The sequence below is a fragment of the Mercenaria mercenaria genome, chromosome 1 (assembly GCF_021730395.1).
Source record: "Mercenaria mercenaria strain notata chromosome 1, MADL_Memer_1, whole genome shotgun sequence".
In the NCBI taxonomy this organism is placed as follows: Eukaryota; Metazoa; Mollusca; class Bivalvia; order Venerida; family Veneridae; genus Mercenaria; species Mercenaria mercenaria.
Genome location: NC_069361.1, coordinates 7,027,079 through 7,047,445, shown reverse-complemented (window position 1 = coordinate 7,047,445; position 20,367 = coordinate 7,027,079). Strand labels below are relative to the sequence as shown.

At 34.5% G+C, this 20,367-nt stretch overlaps 1 protein-coding gene across 3 annotated transcripts in view; it reads right to left on the bottom strand.

The window, feature by feature from the left end:
- LOC123545067 (protein stum homolog) overlaps positions 1-20,367 on the bottom strand; it is a 135,102-nt gene that overhangs the window by 25,155 nt on the left and 89,580 nt on the right. Inside the window, exon 1 of one of the 3 annotated variants that reach the window (XM_045331338.2) lies at positions 4,622-5,224. The exons of the other annotated variants lie outside the window; for them this stretch is intronic. Coding sequence (XP_045187273.2) covers positions 4,622-4,814 — 193 coding nt within the window. The 5' untranslated portion in view covers positions 4,815-5,224. Of the gene's footprint in view, positions 1-4,621; positions 5,225-20,367 lie in introns of those variants that run through there. 3 annotated transcript variants of the gene reach the window in all.

Genomic DNA, 20,367 nt, shown 5'->3' with positions numbered 1-20,367 from the left:
GACAGACTAGACTAATAGTTATGCAGAATGAACTATTATTGCAGTGTTATTTTACGTAATGACAGTGCTAAGTCTTTTGTTCAAGGTTTTATTTTTGTAAGCTTTATACAGCTTAGAGATGGGTTTCTTAGTCCATCTAATGAAAAAATCTTTTCATTCAAACTATATTCTTTGAAAGCTTCCTTTCCTTTTATCTTTTGTCTCCCCTATCCCTTGATAACCGTTCATGTTTCGTTGTGTTTAGTTTCGGAATTCATGGTTGTATTGGTAGGAAAAGCTGGAATTCTTACGTAATATCGTCTGGCTGTGACAAGCTGATTTCTTTGTGGTTGCCATAGTTAATGCATATTCAAAAGCATAATACATTTAAAACAATTTAACTGATAAAATCTAGTTTAGTATTTAATGTATTAATTTGTTTGAACACAAAGTCTTAAACAAAGGGCTTGCAAATAGTGTTGTATTTGTTGTGTCTAATGACACACCAACTCAGATGTAGGTCGTACGGCCACTTTCCGGCTTTTGGTGTTGATGCTCCTTCGTGTATTATTTCAGGCATGGGCAGGCGCCTGGGTAGACACACCGACCTTGCGATAGACAAATGGATTGTTTTTTTTCTTAAATGAAAACCCACAGCGATGAGGGGAAAGTGATTCGAAGTCTGTGACCTTATTTGTGTTACGGAGGCACCTTAGTAGCAGTAATGTATATATATATTGAAGTAAAATTTTGGGTAAAAATTGCATGTGACTGTTAAGACCATATATTAGTCAATAAAATAATTTCGAGTTGCTAGTTTCATACTAGTATGATCTTGATCTATTCCTGCTCTATTTGTACATGAGAAAATTGTAATTGCATATGTAAGGAACTAGAGTTTTTTTTCAAATCTGAAGAAAAAAAAGGTCGCAGTTCTAAATCGACGAAGCAAGTGTGTCAATAAGTTCTATTTAACGACCAACAACTACTGCATTAAATAGTGTTCTGGTATTTTTTATGACGGAATGACATTTTTGCAAGGATATCTGAAAACACTATTTATAAGGCAAGCCTTTGGAAGCAAGTAAAATATTAAATGTTTTATGTTTAAACTCGACTGCTGTAAGAGTATGTCATTTTGATTCTTTAAATGGTTTCACTTTTATAACGCTCTTTGAGAAGATAACTGTGAAGATTGGTGAAATTCCGGTTACTATATGTTCCTCGCCATAGTTGCAAAGTATTTGAACCTACCATCGCTGTAGCTATAGAATAAAATGTCTTGTGTTTATGGTCAACCTTTCTATTCTGTTTGGTTTTATTGCATTCTTAGCATTAAATTATCATCTACACAGTTTCATAAATAAAATGTTGGCTTTCTGGACAGACATTTTGCTAATACATATTTAGTTTGCATGTACATATGCAAATGTTATCAGTATAACAGTATGAAAGAATATTACATTATGATGTTACCATTGATAAACCGGACTACAAAACGGAATCAACATGAACACAAATGATAATCGTTACAGAATACTCTTAAACAGAAATTTAGACGGAACTTAAATCATAAGCATACGCTGACGGATTTGTTGTGATTCTCTAGGGCAAATTGTTTGGCCTGTTTGCTATTTTCCACAATTTAGAAAAGTAGACATTATTTATCTTTGATGAAATAGTTGTTCCTCAATATATTCACGTGTTTGTGAGTACTTCTTTCGACATACATTCATGAGTTTCTAGATAAATCCTTGGCTGATCTGCAATGATTTCAGTGCAAACAATCTCAGTCTTTTAATCACACCCATTCTTCCAACAATATGTCCGACTTCTAGGACAGTGATTTATGTAATTATTTCACCAGACATAACAGAATCTAGTGTTTTTTACTTTAAATCAAAGTGTTTAGCGTACGTTTAGTAGAATGAATTTTTGAGATCTCTCCAGATTATTTCGAGAAGCAACTTTTATTTTTAACCGTAACTATGGATGTTTACACGGAGACGACATTACGTTTTAATACTTGCCAAGGACAATGTAAAACTAACTTTCATATAACCAAGCTCTAACAATTTTGAAATTCTAAGTCCAGTTTGTTTATATGGAAACTGGTTAGTACATATTGACAAAACAAAGTTAATGATTACTGCATTTTTGTATCGCAGCAAAGTCCATTGAAGGGAATTTGCAAGGTGTTACAGAGAAAGTTGGCAGTCATGGTAATGAACACACTGATATATCACAGTGTTACAAGATGAATCAAATAATTTGTAAAGATTTGTCAAGTAATACTACTAACTCAGCAAAATACATAAAATGAAATCTAAAGTATATCGGTAGGAAGTATAGATCACAAACCAAGCCAATTACTGAATCTGAGGAAATAAACATATGGAATGTTTAAGTCCAACATATAAACAACGTTTTCGGAGTACTGTTAGCATATTGCCTGTGTTACTTCAATGCTTGCACATGTGTTGTTCATATAAAAGACACTAACTTAGTAAACGTAACAACGTAATTGTGCTAAAGAATGTAGGAGTTAAATAGAGGTTATACAACCATACAGTTTGTTCCTTGTCGCAATACTTTCTGTACAAGAAGGAATATCATCATAGCAGTCGTTTAATAATATGCAATTAAAAACATCTTTAATCAGATAAAAATGCTTAGACTTCTGAGGTATCTCAATGTCAACAAGATTAAAATATTTCGAAGTATCCTTCCTTTCTGACTTATATTTCAAACAGAAGTGCACGACTTCCTTCACATTTTCTGTTTAAATAAAAATAATGCATGGCAATAGCATCGTACAGAAACTGTAAGACATATCTTCCGTGTTCGTTTCACGCCCGATAACATGATAAAAATCATATTTTATATTTGACATGCATGATCTTTCTTTCCCCGCATGTCCTGTTATGTTTAATCGTTAATATAGTTATTCAGGAGATATTTAGTACTATTTACAGCAGGTTTTGTAACAATAACAATTCTTTTACTTGTAGATACAATTTCTGTTCGTTGAAAACGTTTCACTCATTCTCTTCACTTACCTAATAAAGATTTCTAAAACCATATTAAGTAGCATTATTGTTTTGCCGAGTTCTAGTTGAGGTACATCTTTAATATCTTTGATAGTTATTTTGTTTTAACGATAATGAAAAGAGCTTTCAAAGAATGGAAAACTTGCGAAAAGAGCACGTGAGTTTCCACTTCATCTTCTGTTTTGTCACAATTACGGGCTATGAATTACTTCTAAAAATGATGTGCTCATTACTGTCTAAGGAAATGTAAACAGGTTTCACCTTTCGTCTTTCACGTTAAATACTCCAATGCAAAACAATTAATGTAATCCAAATGAATTTAATTCCATTCATTTATGTCTAGTCGTTAGTCGACACACTGAACTCTTTTAAAGAGGCATTTACGCTAAGATGTTTAAAAGTGATCTCAGAAATAGTTCAATGCAGCTGAATTATTTATCAAAATGTACCAAGAATTACCTATCATAGAACTTTCGTGACGACGCTAGAAAATACATTGCATTATGTGCGTGCTTCAAGAAAAACTATAGATATAGCTCAACTCAGTTAAAAGAAGAAAGCAAACGCCTACCCAATAGATGAAGAACTCAAGCAATCAAAGAATGCGGAAACGTGACCTGTTTCTCAAATTAAAGCTTTAGTGGGTCAGAACGCAAGTTATATTATCTCTTACACGTACATATCGACGTTTTGAAGTATTCTATTGTAAATATTGCTTGGAAAGTCTTGGATGCGATTCAAATAAATACTTTACCTTTGTACTTTGTACTGGACAATTGTATGAAAAATATACTAGATATGTTCTAACATCATTTGTAAATATGTTCATAGTGCAATAGCAAATGTATATAAAACGTCTTTATGCATGTGCATACATTAAACGGACATTAGCCATTGTGTGAAATTTGTTTAACAAAATAAATCAATAGGGATACTTGACTGAATGGAATAAATGGGCAATGAATAATATGACAGTATAACAGTCATCAAAAGATAAACCAAGATAAGATGTCGAACGCACGAGATAAGAAGTCGTACACACGAGATAAGATGTCGTGCGCTCGAGATAAGATGTCGTGCGCACGGGATAATGTTATTTTAAAAAGATGCATGTCCTAAACATACCATCATAGAAAACAAACCGGACATACACATTTAATTTTGATAATAAAAGCTCTCAATGTCTAAATAAAGCACGGCATTGTTAATATGGATTATAAAGGAGCAAGAAATGAATTAAAGTATGACATACTATGAATTCCTTTCATAGAACTTTGAAAAAAAAACCTAACATTAAGGTACCTGTATCACTACGACAATTTTGCATTACATTTCGCACAAGCACTGGCGCATACACGCTTTTTGATATATTAGGCTTATGCATATTTATAAATTGTCAATAGTACTGGCTGTTTGAAATTAAGTCAGTAATTATCATACCATATTCTTATAGGAATGAATGAATTTTAAGCGTATGTCGTCTGTTTTGAATATCCAAGAGTATCAACGTAAACGTAATACGAGTACCCTAACACACTTTGGCACCTCAAACAAAATAACTTGAGTATCATTTAAAGTTTTACTTTACTCACCAACACCTGGAACAACTATATTTAAAAGACAACACGTCACAGCGGCAGCAATTGGTAATTTGGGTATAGATTTGTACAATGGTCCGTGTTTCTCTCTCACTTCAACTATTTCCGCCCTGTCGTCTGCAATCTTAACCGACTTTTGTTTCTTCAGTTGACGGAATATCTGGTCGTTTTCCTCTTCGGATTCCATTTTGTTGCTGCAGAAGACAAATAATGGCTCCGACCTTATTCTCTGTTGAAATCCAGAAAGCTATAAATCCGTGGCAATTTATTCAAACATATTCCTTAATTAAATTCTGGTCACCATTAATATTTTACAGGAGATAAGTGAAATGTAATAAAACAAATCTAAAATAGATCAAGCCTAGAGGAAAATACACCTAGAATATATTCTAATCCTTTTCCCTCACCGCTTCCCCGTACACTATATCAGAAAATTAATTCCAATGAATGGTTTCAGAATTATTCCTCCTAATGCAGAATCACATAACAACGCGTGCGCAAATGATTCTAACCACAGGAAATAGTAATTATTTTCATCAACATTCCGCGTTAGTTTTTTACCGTCTGCTTGTTTAAATGGCTACCGCTCGTATGTTAAAGCTCTCTACAGGTGCTAACAGAAAATATTCCTATGTTTATATTTTTCAAATTCCTGAATGAAATGCAGCATTCACAGTTAGACAAGAGAGTATTTCCGATTAATGTACAGGCTTTCAGGAAAATTATACGCACTAGAATTTTCCAGTTAAATTCGTTAAACATAACGGAACTATTAGAGTACAATATATTATACAGCAAGATTTTCATCGGAAATGATACTTAGGTTTCAAGTAATTTACTGACTTTCCAGTTTCTCCGCCAGTACCCCTCATCAATTTTGGCTGACTTCAAATCACTTGCCACTCATCGATGTGGGTTCGAGTCTCGGTCGGTGCGTTCAATTCTTCGTGTGAGGAAGTCATCCAGCTGGGTTACGGAAAGTCGGTGGTTTTATCCAGATGCCGCCCATGATGAAATAATGCCCGGAGGGGCACCTTGGGATTTCTTCCATCAAAAGCTGAAAAGTCACCAGATGACCTATGATTGGGTCGGTGTGACGTTAAACTCAACAACAACAACAACAACAACAACAGCAACACCAGCAGCTAAAAACCCATTATTCCTGGCATGTTTGGGAGCCTTGGTAGAAATACAACCTTTCGCAAGCCAACTATTTCGTCCTTACACATAAAGTCACAAGCAGGATTCGAACTTAATGAGTATTAGTAAACAAACACACATCTACAGAGCAGATGTGGCTTGTATAGAATAGTTTATTTGAAGATCTTCGAACTGATTTACTACGTTCATCGCTTCCTAACATATTTTATCAGGATAATTCTCATAAAATATGCATTGGCTAAATGTATAAACTATGGAAGTAGATCTGCAGTGACATACGTGCCATAGTTTTGTAATAGCAATTTGTTAAAAATGTTTTAGTGGTATATACATATTTATCCTATGTACACATACAAATACATATTCGTTCTATGTACACATACAATTAAGTGTATGGTATTTCAAACCTAAAAAGGCAAAAATAGAGCGAATTGAAGCCTTGAGCACAGCACACACAACCAGACATCGCAAAGAAGGCCAATACAAAATGAAACTAGCAAAAGGATATATCAGACGGATTCCTTCAAATACCAATCATCATGCACATTTTAATTTTACAAAATACAATAAATAAACAGACTTGTATGCGGTCATAAAATTTCCTATAGTGCTTGGACTCAATTATAGCTGCAGGTCTGTTTCCGGTGCAGCCGTATTAAGCTCGCCTTTGCCCGGAAACGGACAAGCTCTCGATAGACAATAAAACTTTATTTGAATGACAAGCTACTTTTAGACTGGGAAACTAATTTTGTACGGGAACTTTTGATTGGATGATATCGCATAAAATGGTTATCGAAATAGTGTTGTGTTTTCAGGCTTTCATGAGAAATGCTATTTTATTTTATGCTAACTAACATAAACACAATTGTTTCTAACTCAAGCTGATATCGTCGGTTTGTATTTATATTTCGATCTTCTTAGATCGTTCAGCACGACTTTTATGTCGTGTTATTGGTACTGTTTAGCTTCTCAACATGACCATTTCGGCCTTGGTGGTTCCAATACTCCCGCTTTCATAGCCTTGGTTATTGTTTAATCACCCCTTGGATATGGTGCCTGCTTTTTAATTTTGTCTTTTGACAGTTCCTGTGATAGGCAGACTCCATAACCTCCTCAGATCCCCTTCCTAAATTCCAGTTTGTTTAGTTCTGCCCATTGTTTTCTCGTTTGGGGCAAACCCTTTACTTTATCTGGGGACCAAACGCCGCTCTTCATGGAATTACACGCCTCAACACGTGTATCATTGAAGGTTCCATGTTCACCGCCGTTTGAATACATCTGCGGATGTCTCTAAATTGCTTTTTGTACTTTTAGCATGTGTAAATGTTGAGTTCTTCTCAACCCGGGGCTAGAGGGCGTGGACGGTAGCATGCATATCCACTACCGTCCATGAACAGGCTCAATCAAACCGAGCCTGCAACATTTTCGTTTTTGTCGTGTTGAGCGACCTGTGAAGTTTCCACTTTTCTTTATTGTAGTGCAATACGTTTTTCTATCGATGAATGACTTACTTTTTTCTAATAACATCGCACACCATCATTAATTTAATTGGCCACGGCACTACTGTATTCGTCGGAATATTGCATTCTTCATATTCAAATTAAAATAAAATAGATAAATAGTAATGATAAACTATATTTTTGAAATGAATCTAGTATATATTGAAGTGTAATTTCCCAGTTCAAAATAATAAGTTTCACTGTTGAACTGTTGTGAAGAAATGCATTATGGTACCTATCCAAGAATATCCAATGGGAACAACTCTGAATTTACCAATAAACTGAAGCCAACATAAAAACAGTGGTCAAAGATGAAAGAAAAACTAAACTGGTCCTTTTCCCAACAACTGATTAGGCAGACACAATATGACTTACATTTGTTTAAAACTAAACAACATGCAAAATTTCTCATGACTTATACTGACATTTGTTAGTTGTACCGAAGCACTGCTAGAAAGTTTAAAAGTATTGCATAAAAAATGCAGGAATTGTACGACTTTAGAAACTGTTACTCAGCTATGTAAGTTTTGGTTATTAAGCTTAAGTTATTTTTGTACTCAATGATGATAACTTAGTTTACATAAATTTTGATATAAAGTATAAAATGTATATTCAACAATGAGAAATTACAAAAAAAGTTAAATTTGTATTACATATATGTAAGCAGGTTACTCAAGATATTCACATCAATTTACAATTTAAACTGTTTACACAAGGTTTTGTGGAGGTCTCTCATTTATATCAACAATTATCACATGGATGCACTGAGTGCATTCATGAGCGAAAAATATTGATGTAAAATGGTGTACGGGTTCGTTTACATTGAAAAATCTTTAATAACTTCTTTCAGGTCAAGCTTTGGTATGGTTTTGGTAAGCTCATAATAGAACAGTATGTGATTCTCTTTCACTCAGAATTTTTCATGAGCTTTAGACTCTTTGCTAGTCTTGGATTTTGAATTTACTAAAAGACAAAAGAAAGTTCAGTCTAGGCTTTCTGCTTTAAGATCAATCCAAAATGTCTATACAGGAATTCGCCATTTCTTTAAATATCTTTTTTTCTGTCTTTACAAGGAAAAACATAAATATATCTAGAAAATTCATGTACTTATCTGTAACTGTGAAGACGAATTGGAATTTTAGGTACCATCTCTATGTAATGTGCCGGTGCACCCAGGGAAGAAACATCTGTGGTTGATATACATTGCGTTTTTGAAACATGTTCGCTGGTGAACGTTAATGAAATTTCAGCTAAGTTTTATAGGTAAATAAAGGTGTTTGTTTTAAAAAATCATATATTTTTTATCACAGAACTTCGTGTTTTACGGACTGATCTTATTTGCGAGGACTTAATGTTTTTAAAGTTGTTCTTGTCTATGTATAACAGTGTATAACTGACTGGAGCCTGTGCTAGTATTGGGGACTTGACTGATTTCCACTCGTGAACAGTCTCAAACAGGCTCAAGCCGAGGCTTCTTCTATTTTGATTGGTTCAATTCAATGCTTCGAAAGAAGTACCTGGACTCAGTGTTGTTATATTTTCTACTCCTTTAGGATTAACTTCACTGTATGAGAATACCACGTAAGCCTGTGTTAAAGCGCGTGAGGGGTGTTGTATATTTCATTACCTCTCATGAACAGACTCAATCAAACCGTGTCTGGTGGTACATTGCTTGGTTGCGTTCTATGCTTCCAAAGGATCTTTTCACAGATTTCATTACAAAATATTCTTCTCTTACCAGGAAGAGCCAGCCGGTGACTCAGAGAAATAACTCTCCCTCTACAGCCGGATAATTGCATTACCATTATCACATATTCAATAAATCAAGCGTTTAGCTGATGGTCCTGCAAAAATCGTGACAAAATGTATTGATAGACTGTTCCCTTATGAAAGTGTGCAGGTAAACACAAGTCAAATGTCAACCGTTTATTATGAAAATTCACCAAATAAAGATTTCATATGTGAACTGTTAAATGCACTATTTTAGGAAAGCATGGACTGTATGTAAAATGAATTCAGAATTGTCCAACAAATGCTGTGGGCTTAAAATATTTCACTGCATTACTAGCTGACATAGTATCAACACTTTTAAATACGAAATGCTGCGTACAACGTTGACATATTGTTGAAAAAGGCGCTAAACCCAAAATAAACGTTTCAATAACATTAACATTATTAAATCATTCCCTCTGAAATATTTACTTATATGAGATTGGACTACAAAATATAGTTCATAGAGTAGGGAAAGAACGAGATATGGAGTACATTTTTGTATTTCATTTCTGTTGTTTCTTCCTCAAAATGGAGCGGTAAGATAATCGTCTTCATTGAATGTTCAACGTAGACCGCCGTCTGAATACATCTGCGGGTGTCTGTTACTTGTTACATACGTTAATGCTAATTTCTTCTAAACCCGGGGCTAGAGGGCGTGGACGGTAGCATACATTTCCACTTCTGTACATGAACTGGCCCAATCAAACCGAAGCTGCAGCATTTTCCTATATGTCGTGTTGGACGACCTATTATTTTCTACTGTTTCTATTTTCTTGCACAATAATGCTCTAAATACTTTCTGTCTTTATAAATTATTGCTGAGATCACTTCTAATAGAAATGATTTGAAAAGAAGATCACTTACCCCTTCTGCAGGTCAAAGCAATTGATGTATAAAATCGTTTGAATATTCTATAACTGAGGTGTACTGGGAAAAATTAAGATCAATATACTTAAAATGGTAATACTTTTGCTGGCTAGAAAATGTTATGGGCACTTCCTAAAGGAATACATATGCATTCGAAATCTGCCAAAGGTTCTTAAAAAACTGGCATCGACGTACGTAGATATCGCAACTTTATTGTCGTAATTCGTTTTCCAGTACTGTTATCAGCAAAATCTCATACTTTTTCAAGATGGCTCTTTGTTGCTTGGTATCAAACGTACTTGGCTTGGGTATTTTATATTAACTTCATCTGATAAAACAATTATGCGTTGCAAATTTACCTGGAACCTTTGATCAATAGTAGAGACAGGGGCCCTGGAAAAATCATAATGCTTATTTATACTCTAACTCTTTATCGATGGAAGTCTGGAAGAAAAAGCTTAAGACTTGATGTTACTGATGTATTAGAGGGATCTGTGCATATATGTCACAGAGCCAACAAGACTAGGAAATAAATATGTATTATTTTGCTTTCTTCTTCAACAATGCATTCCTGTACGTTCACTGTTCACATTGCAGCTAAAATTGCAAACATATAATACAACCATATAAAAAGTTATCAGATATATTTTCATATATTCCTTTTGAGATTTACTTCTATTTTTTTTCTGTCACACAAGTCACCCATGACGGCAATTTGTTTTTGTTCGCCTTTAGACACCAATGACAATTATTTAAATGCAATATATTTGAAATAATCTCATTATCATAAACAAATCTTCTAAAAGTGAGTGCAAAATTTTAGATAATTAGTATTTTATACATTTAATGAGACAAATTTATTTTATCTAATTGATAGTCTTATTAATTTTTATCTTAACAGAATGTAGTTCATCTTTGTTATTCCGAACATCATTGTATTTTGAGGTTTTTATTTAATACATATGTTTGTCCAGGCGAAGGCAAAAAAAAAAAAAAAAACTGGCCAAATATCGCGATGGCAGTATTAAAGGGAAAGGCAACGTTGTTCTGATGTTAATTTTGTCAGCTGGGATTTCTTAAATCATTTAAAGAAGTGAAAGAATTTTCAAAATCGGAGTGAAAATGAGAAAGTTATGGGCATCTAAATATTTGGTCAAATTGGCCACCATTTTGTTTCCATGGCAACAAAAAACAAAATGGCGAATTTATTAATTTTTTAGATACATATTTGAATTGCATTTACTTATTACTGTAAAAAATCTCTACTTTTTCCTGCCATTATGAAAGAAATTATCATGTTTTACACCTTACACACAAGAAACATATGAAAATTAGTCTTTTAAAAGGTTATTTGTAGACTGGTTCCCGTCCCTATGTTTGTTCTTATTTACATATATACAAGTTCATTCATTAAGAGGGAATTAACTCCAGCATGTTATTTCTACATCGACATTTTTTATTGCCACTGGCTCCGAACATAGGTCAGATAAAATGTGCTATTTTAAAGGCTTAAGATTTTCTAATTTTGCTTGCAGTATTCATATAAAAAATAACAATGCAGCCAGGGAGCCAGGCTAGGTTATTTGCTAAATTAAAGAAATTATCATGTTTTTTTTTTCAGAAGAAAAAAGTACAAAAGGAAATGGAGGCAAGAACGTTGATGCCAATCCTACCAGACAGATTCAATTTCCACAAACGCGAGTTGATTGAACTCTTACTGTATGGTCAGTTATCTTTAGGACAACGACCTAAAACATAGTTGTCACTGTCCTTACAGTGTGTTGTATGAAGTGCCTACTTAAACTGTCGGAACTTCTCGAATTAAAACATCTGTTACATTCTTAGAAATGGCAGGAACAACAGGTTTAAGTGTACAAGCATGTGTAAATACTATGAAAATGCAATAAAAGGTGCTTTCTGGAGAATATAAGATTACCTTGCATGCTGATTAGCATATCAATAGAACATGATATTTTCCATCAATGACAATTAATACAGTTAGTCAAATGTTAAATACACTTAACAGATGTACAAATGTATTATAAATCTGTTGATGAAAACATCAATAAATGAAATTAACATCACAAACAGTTATATAGTTTTTATGTTAATGTTCTTATGTTTTGTTTCCTACTGTATTTTATGTGACTTCACGCATGGGATGATATAATGACACCATCATTGAATAAAGAAAAGTATACAGTAATATATCTATTATTAAACGTATATGACACCAAGCAAATGCAGTGAACAGTTTAATTTGATAGGATGAACAGCATTTGTGATTGTTTTTCTATTATTATATAGCGCTTTAGTTTTGTTAAAAGGAATTTGTAACACGAGGCTCTCAGAAAACAGGACCTGCTAACAATTTGTATAACAAGTATATTATATAAGTATCATCATAATATTTTTAAGAGCGTATACCTTCTTCTAAAGCAGTAAGTCGAAATTTGTAAAATTAAAAACCTTTTTATTTGTTGTAAAGGAAAGCAATTTGCTCTTCGGATTACTTTTGTCATATTTGTCTTCGTTTTCTAGTCCTTAAGATTTTAGAAATTATTATAAACGTTGCACATGTGCATCAATTCATTATTTTGCATACCAAATGGAGACAAACAAATGAACCCTCTAAATGAATGACATTCTTCCCCACATAAGGGAAATACGTTGACAAAATCGATTAAGTGAATTTTTCATGGAATTAATGAGACACCAAATGCAGCCAATAATTCTTGCATTACATTCGCTGAGAAACATAACACATGTATGTATAATATTGCCATGAAATGTTTATACAACGGCAATCATTGCAGTAAAGTACATTCCAAATTCAGTGACTGCCTTCAACATATCAGTAGTATAGCAAAAAGAGCACTGTTCTCGCTTAGCTGCATTGGAACTTAATCATTAACTATATAACAGCTTACTCAATCACTTGTCAGTCGGATACGAGAAGTTTGCAATTGTCAAAGGGCACTCACACATCACGCATATACGAGAAATCTTCCTTCCTAACTACATATTCTTCAGCATTCTAGTAATGTTCCGGCGCAATAAGAGTACGAAAGAGATGTTACATGCATATTGAACAAATACCAACTCGATACGGAATACATAACTTCGGCACGTATGAATCTGTGACAAATAGGAGTGCCGGTAACTTCTAAGGTCACTACATGTACATGAAAGTATTATCAGTTAAATTCATACAACGATAAAAGAAATTAGACTTCCATGCAAACCGCTGCCAACTCTAATATACAGTATAAACTGGACAACTCATAATTATTACTTTGCTGTTTTGTCATGGAAAGAAGCTTAACCAACTCTTGTCATGAAGGACTAAGAATTAATATTTGTTTTACTCTGCAAATAGTACACTGTAATGTCTGCCTAGACATCCTACATAATTATAATGATTACCAGGGACCGACAACTGCATATATCAAAGTGAACAGAATGAGCCAAAACAGTACTTGATGAAGACTGCTAATTGGAATCAAGACATTAAAAGATTAAAGGTAAGGACAGATTTCCCTGAAGCACAGAACACCCAAAACAAAGTCATAGAGCCATGCATCGCAAAGTAGGCCCACAACAAAAAGAAGCTGTAATGGAAAAATACTGCAGACGGGTTGCTTCAAAAGTCCAACAAGTACATTTTTATTATATACAAAATATAAAAACGTGGTGGTGGGGGTGGAGGCGGGGGTTCCCTGAAGCACAGAACACCCCGAACACAGCCATAGAGCCATGTATCGCAAAGTAGGCCCACAACAAAAAGAAACTGTAAAGGAAAAATACTGCAGACGGGTTGCTTCAAAAATCCAACAAGTACATTTTTATTATATACAAAATACAAAAACGTGGGAATGGGGGTGGAGGCGTCGGTTCCCTGAAGCACAAAACACCCCAAACACAGCCATAGAGCCATGTATCGCAAAGTAGGCCCACAACAAAAAGAAGCTGTAAAGGAAAAATACTGCGGATGGGTTGCTTAAAAAATCTAACAAGTACATCTTTATCATATGCAAAATATAAATATAAAAACGTGGGGGTGGAGTTGTTAAGGTGTATATGAAAGGTTGGGAGATTGGTGGAAAGTGGCCAATAACAAGGATAAATATTCATAATACACGGAGATACTTTCGACATTTGTAATACTCATCATCTTAACACTTGCGCAAGGAACGCTATACGATGTGCAACAACCGCTAACTGACATGCACAGAAAAAATAGAAGCCCATATCGACAGGGTCTGAAACTCACCGACTACCACTAGCATACAGGATAAGCTGGGCAGAAAATAGCCTAAACATCCGTGATAGTTAAAGTAATTACCCGAGACCGTGCATTGCCGACAACTGCATATATTATAGCAAAATGAATGGGCCGAATAGTATTTTATAAAATATACATAAATGAAGTCCTCATTTTAACCGTTGCGCGAGGAAAGCTTTACGAAGTTTCCGAGTTGCAACAACCGCGAAATGACGAGCACAAAGCGATAGAATCCCGCATCGACACGGTCTAAAACTAACCTACTTAAAACATGAATACTGGTCTTCAATAACACTTGTTTGCCAAGCTGTATGATTTCTTGCAGTTATTGTGTTGTTGTGCTACACGTGCTATCAAAAATGCACTTTAGTTGACCGTCAACGTTGTTGATCTGCAGGTAAGCGGAAAAGTGTTTTTAATGTGTAAAATTTCCAGCTAACCGTCTCAGTAGCCAATCGCGGTATGAAGTAAGTGAAAATCCCGTAACAGTGCTTTTCACTCTTACAAAATACAGTCGAGACTGTTTTAAGAGACCGACTTTGGGAAGCAGCGAAAAAGGTCACATATGACAGGGAGTCTCTTAAAACAGTCTCACTTAACAGGATGACGCTGGTTTCATATATTTTTCCAATTAAAATACATGAATATCGGATACTTATATATTGGAAGTGTCTAGGTACGGATCCGTACCTCTAGAATCTGATTCTAGAGGTACGGATCCGTACCTCTAGACAAACCTATTAGGGGTTTTCTAGGGGTACGGACCTCCTTTTTCTAGAGATTTAGGGTTATTTATATCTTAAATTTTGTTGAAAATGAAATAACAAGTAAGACTTAAACAGTCTTCACTTAAAACTTGGATCTAATTGGTTTACAGATACCAGTGTTTACAATACTACCGATTGTTTATCTTCCCTTTCAATAGCTAAATAACCGAGGAATTCCAAATCAACACACTCGCTGATCCGTGCCAATTTACTGTTGATAACAGCTAGATTAATGAATGAATCTATCTCTTAAATGAGTTCTATTTGAAATTTAGCAACAAAAAAAATATATTAGGCATAATAATATGCACCTATTTATTTTGTTATTTAACAAGGTATAATGATAATCGGCACGGAACTGATTGTTTAATAATCAATCAAGCGACATTAAGTAAAACAAACTGTTTGTGAAAACGTCCCTTGTATCTCGTAACGGCTACCAAATGTGTGAAAAACATAAATACACTAAGGGTTAATTAGAAAGTAAAAAAAGTTTTATCCCAACATATGTAACATTATTTTGTTTAATCTTTATATCTTTTTTTCTGCCAGTTCGAATCCTCGTGATTTATTTGGTGTTCCTCGGTTATAAATAAATATAAATTTCAAATAATTTGCATCATTCGTATGATGTTGATAAAACAAATTTAAGCTCATGATCTGGCAAGAAAATAAAAGGTAGCAGTAAAATATAAATATTCCATTTGAACTATTTACACACTGAGGTTTATGATATTTATATTTTTGTGTACTAATTGTTCATTGATATTTATTCGATTATTGACTGCATCTTTAATCTGTGTTTACTTCGTCGTTTCCTGTTAAATACCGCCATATTTTTGTTTCACCAGGAATAAAGTTAATTTATGCACCGACTCCGAATTCTTCAGCGACTTTATACGCTGGTTTTCGCTAATCGAGCAATTCAAGTGCCTTAACACGCTGTTTTAATGTCAAAACAGATTTTTTTATGTTTTTCATCAACCATTTTTTGTAAACAAATAAGTTCTCGTCTCAAACAACTTCACGCGAGATAAAGAACGGTAACTCTATCGTGTAAAATCTTGCGAGGGAGCGTCTCAAAGTCGCTGAAAACGGTCTAAATATCGATTCGGGAGCCTGATTTCACAGTCGCTTGTCGCGTTAGGCAGGGGGTTGCTTAATTCAGACTCTTTTAATAGTAAATTGTGTCCGGAGCATTAAATAGGGTCGCATATGACAGGGAGTCGCTAAATTCAGGGGGTCGTTAAGGCAGTCTCGACTGTAGTGCACTTTAACGGTTTAGAATCGGTGGCTTCAAAAGCTGTCGTGCTGTTGTAAGCACTATTACTTTATCATATTAAATACTATGAACAAACAAATGAAGAGTAAATGAAGAGTAACCGCAGTTGCTGAGGTTGGCAGATGATGGCATTCGACTTAAAATTATTTTAAAGATATGCGTTCTACAGGACTCGCCCTTCTATAATAAAGTACATGTAAATAGATTTTTATTACCTCCTGAAACTTTCTAGGGTATTGCGTCGAAACCGTCGCTGTACCATAATAACTATGTTTTAATTGATTTGGCAGTTTGCTATAGTTATACCCATTGAAAATTGTAAGACCAAACATTTGATTTAGCAGAGATTTATGATGTGAATAATTTGACGATTTGCCATATCCGCATTGTTGCGGTTATTTCTGATACTTCGATGCATTCCTGGACTCCAAACATTTAGCTTCTACGGACAAGCTGTAGTATTTGGTAAACAATTACCACAGAATAATTACGTTACATGAACTCCCTATATTCTTGTATCGTTTCCTGAACATTGGATACATTTTTGTTTATATAATTTTAACACAAGATTGTTTTGTTTGACAAACACTTCTTGCAGAATGATTTTTGCAAATAATACTAAATAATTAAAACGTTTTTGGACATGACATGCCAATTTTGTGCAGGTTTTAACTAAATATATGAGTTTGCGCAATTCCAGTACTTCCCTAAACACCAAAAGGGAAGACATATTTTCTCAGCAACCAACGGTAATAGTAGATGTAAATGCCAAAAACGTATGAAAGGAAATCAGAGCAACGATTTTTCATGAACATGGCAATTGAGGGATATACAATGCACTGTTTAAACGAAAAGAGTATATATATATATATAAATATGTTTCAGTGTAAGATCGAAAATAATTTTACTAAGTTAATACCAGATATAATATTTTCATGTGTGGCAGAGTTACGCGTGAAAGACGAAATTTCCATCTAACATGTAAAACAAACAAGTTTCTTCTTATTCATGTATTTTCAATGGTTTTAACCAAATTATACCAATTTTACCCGCGCAACGTCACATGCCTTTTGCATCACGACGTTATAATGTCATGACGTTACTTTATCTTTGTTAGCATAATGTCGAAAGTTCTAGAGCTATGAGATTTCTAGATTTATCTTACATTTGAATGCAGTGGAGGGTATATGTTTATGATGAAGTACGTGACAATACATTTATTTCTTTATTTGAAAGAATTTCCAGTTACCTATATTCTTTTGTATTCAAGTGTTGTTCTGTATCAGTGAAAAATATCAACGACATTATCATTGCTTTGAAAATGTGAAAGCATCAATTTTATTTCACTGGTATATTCAAGTTGTTTAATCGAAACGCATATAACAAATACCAATATTTAAAAAGAAGATAAAAACGACGAAGTCGGAGACATTATTCTTCCATTGCAGACAGTCTTATACTGAAATGTTGAAGAACAAAAATCACCTACTTGTCCAACAGGAAAAGTGAGATTCCCAGAATACAGCCGCTCATAATGTACTCCACATAAACTGGGATATGTGCATTCGTGTACACATGCACGCATTACCAAACACCTATGCAGGAACATAAGCATTGAAGTAACAATCAGACACAAACACATATGATAAAGAATGTATAGGAAGTCTCCTCTAAACCATCAGTAGCAAAAACAAAACACCAATAAGGAGTTTAATCAAGGGTACATGGAACCTTCAACGATACACCTGAGTACAACTCCTTAAAAGGCGGCATATGATCCCAGTTAAAGTTATGGACGAACCCTAACGAGAAAACGATTTCTGTACCCGAAAAATAACAATTATGCTCAAGTTAAGGTTTATAAATTTAATCGAAACCATTGAACTATAAACGTATGCACACGAAGAAATTGAGATGCAATAGCAACACAGGGAAGTCCACTCAGGGCACGAGGAAGCAGGGTAAGGGCAATATTATACAATCAGTCCCAAAGGGTCACCCACTTATACCGTCATCGCCAAATCAAAGCGGAAGGCATGGTGATCAGATGTAAAATTGTTGAACACTTCAGGTAGTTCTGCACGTTAGGATCGATTTTTTTCCTACATTATAAAATTTGATTAAACGCTGATTTTCAAAACTTCAGAATATACCTAGAAAATTCACCAAATAAAAAAGAAAAAGACGTTAAACCCGAACACACATACATAGGTCCGTGTGCTCATTTAATGTTTAAAGTGAACCGGACATTTCACGCTAATTTTAAGACATTATTTTGATTATGATAACGTGTCATATGTTTTATTATCATATTGTGACTTTAGAAATATAGAAACAGTGCCATTCTAACAAATTTAATCACAGGTTTGAAATAATTAATAAAATGATTTTCATTTCCGTACGCCGAATCCAGGCTTTATTCTACGTTTTCCTGATAAATGACGTTACGCCATCACTTCTGGTTGATCAAACGTGCAGAACTACCTTAAGCATTCAGTGTGTCTCAGAAAAAATACGGTCATAGCCTTTTCAATAGTACGTATGATAATTGAAACAAGTGAATGAAGTATTGCCATGCAATACAAAGTCCCCTACTGGAAGGCACCTAATTTTCTCCACTGCAGTATAACATAATGAACTGATATCTGTTAATTAACAAATAATCAAGGACTTCGAGTGGTTTATCGTCTGATTTACAACGGTTCAGAGTTCAGATGCGTAGGAATTGAACCACGAGGGCGTTAGCCCGGGTGGTTAAATACTGAAGCATCTGAACGATGAACCATGGTAAATTAGACTATAAATCACAAGAAGGACTAGATTGTTTTCAATCTGACATGCTCATTGATATATTGTAATAAATACTATGCTGGACTTCATTTACGCGAGGAGGAATGTATCAGACGTCATTCGGCAATTTGACGTCATAATTGACGTCATAATGCTCCCGCGCGTCAACCGTTGTTTATCGCAGAATATATAGAGATTGATTTTCTTCTTTGTTTAACTGGAAATCATATCGAGCCATGTTAGAATGATGTATAAACAATATTGTACTATATATACAATATAATATAATAAAGCACTTGGATCAAAATATGCATATATAAAAACGTACAGTCGTTTTCATTTGGATTTTTTTTGACCGATTATACAAAAAGTTATCATAAAAGTTATTTATAGTAACAACAAAATGAAATTAATCCTAAAAAAAATCTATATAATGTAAGTCCACAAGAAACTCTTTACCAGGAAGAAATAGATCAAAATACACCTAAAAATTGAATGTAACATGCATGCTGTACTACAGAAAAGTGGTCTCGATTTTTCAATATGGCCAGTAATAAAAAAGTTACAATATAATCTATTTATAGTAACAACAAAGGGACGTAATTCTAAAAAAAATTGTGCCTCATGGTGGTGTACATTTGTGCCAAGTTTAACATTAAAATTCCCCCAAGCGTGAAGAAGAAATGCTACGGACAAAATCCGTAGCAAAGGCATTCTTGAATTTGACCTTTGACCTCTAAGTATGACCTTGACCTTAGACCTTGGGACCTGGTTCTGGCGCTTGACAATTTGTCTCATGGTGGTGAACATTTGTGCCAAGTTACATTAAAATCCCTCCATGCATAAAGAAGAAATGCAAGTCATTCTTGAATATGACCTTTGACCTCTAACTATGACCTTGACCTTAGACCAAGGACCCGAATTTGTGCACAACATCTTGTCTCATCCAGGGGAATGTTTGTGCTAACTGATATTTAAATCCTGTTTTGCTTGACAATAGACCGGACAGGAAAAATATCCTATTGACCTTTGATCTCAGTGTGACCTTGACCTTTAAGCTAGGGTTCTGGGTGTTGTGCATGACACGTGGTCTTATCATGGGGAACATTTATGCCAAGTAATATTGTAATCCCTTGATGGATGACAAGAGTTCTGGACCGGACAGGAAAAAAACCCCTCTTGACCTTTGGCCTCCAACTGTGACCTTGACCTTTGAGCTAGGGGTCTGGGTTCTGCGCAAGACATGTTGTCTCATCATGGGGAACATTTGTGCCAAGTAATATCAAAATCCCTTCTTGGATGGCAGAGTTATGGAC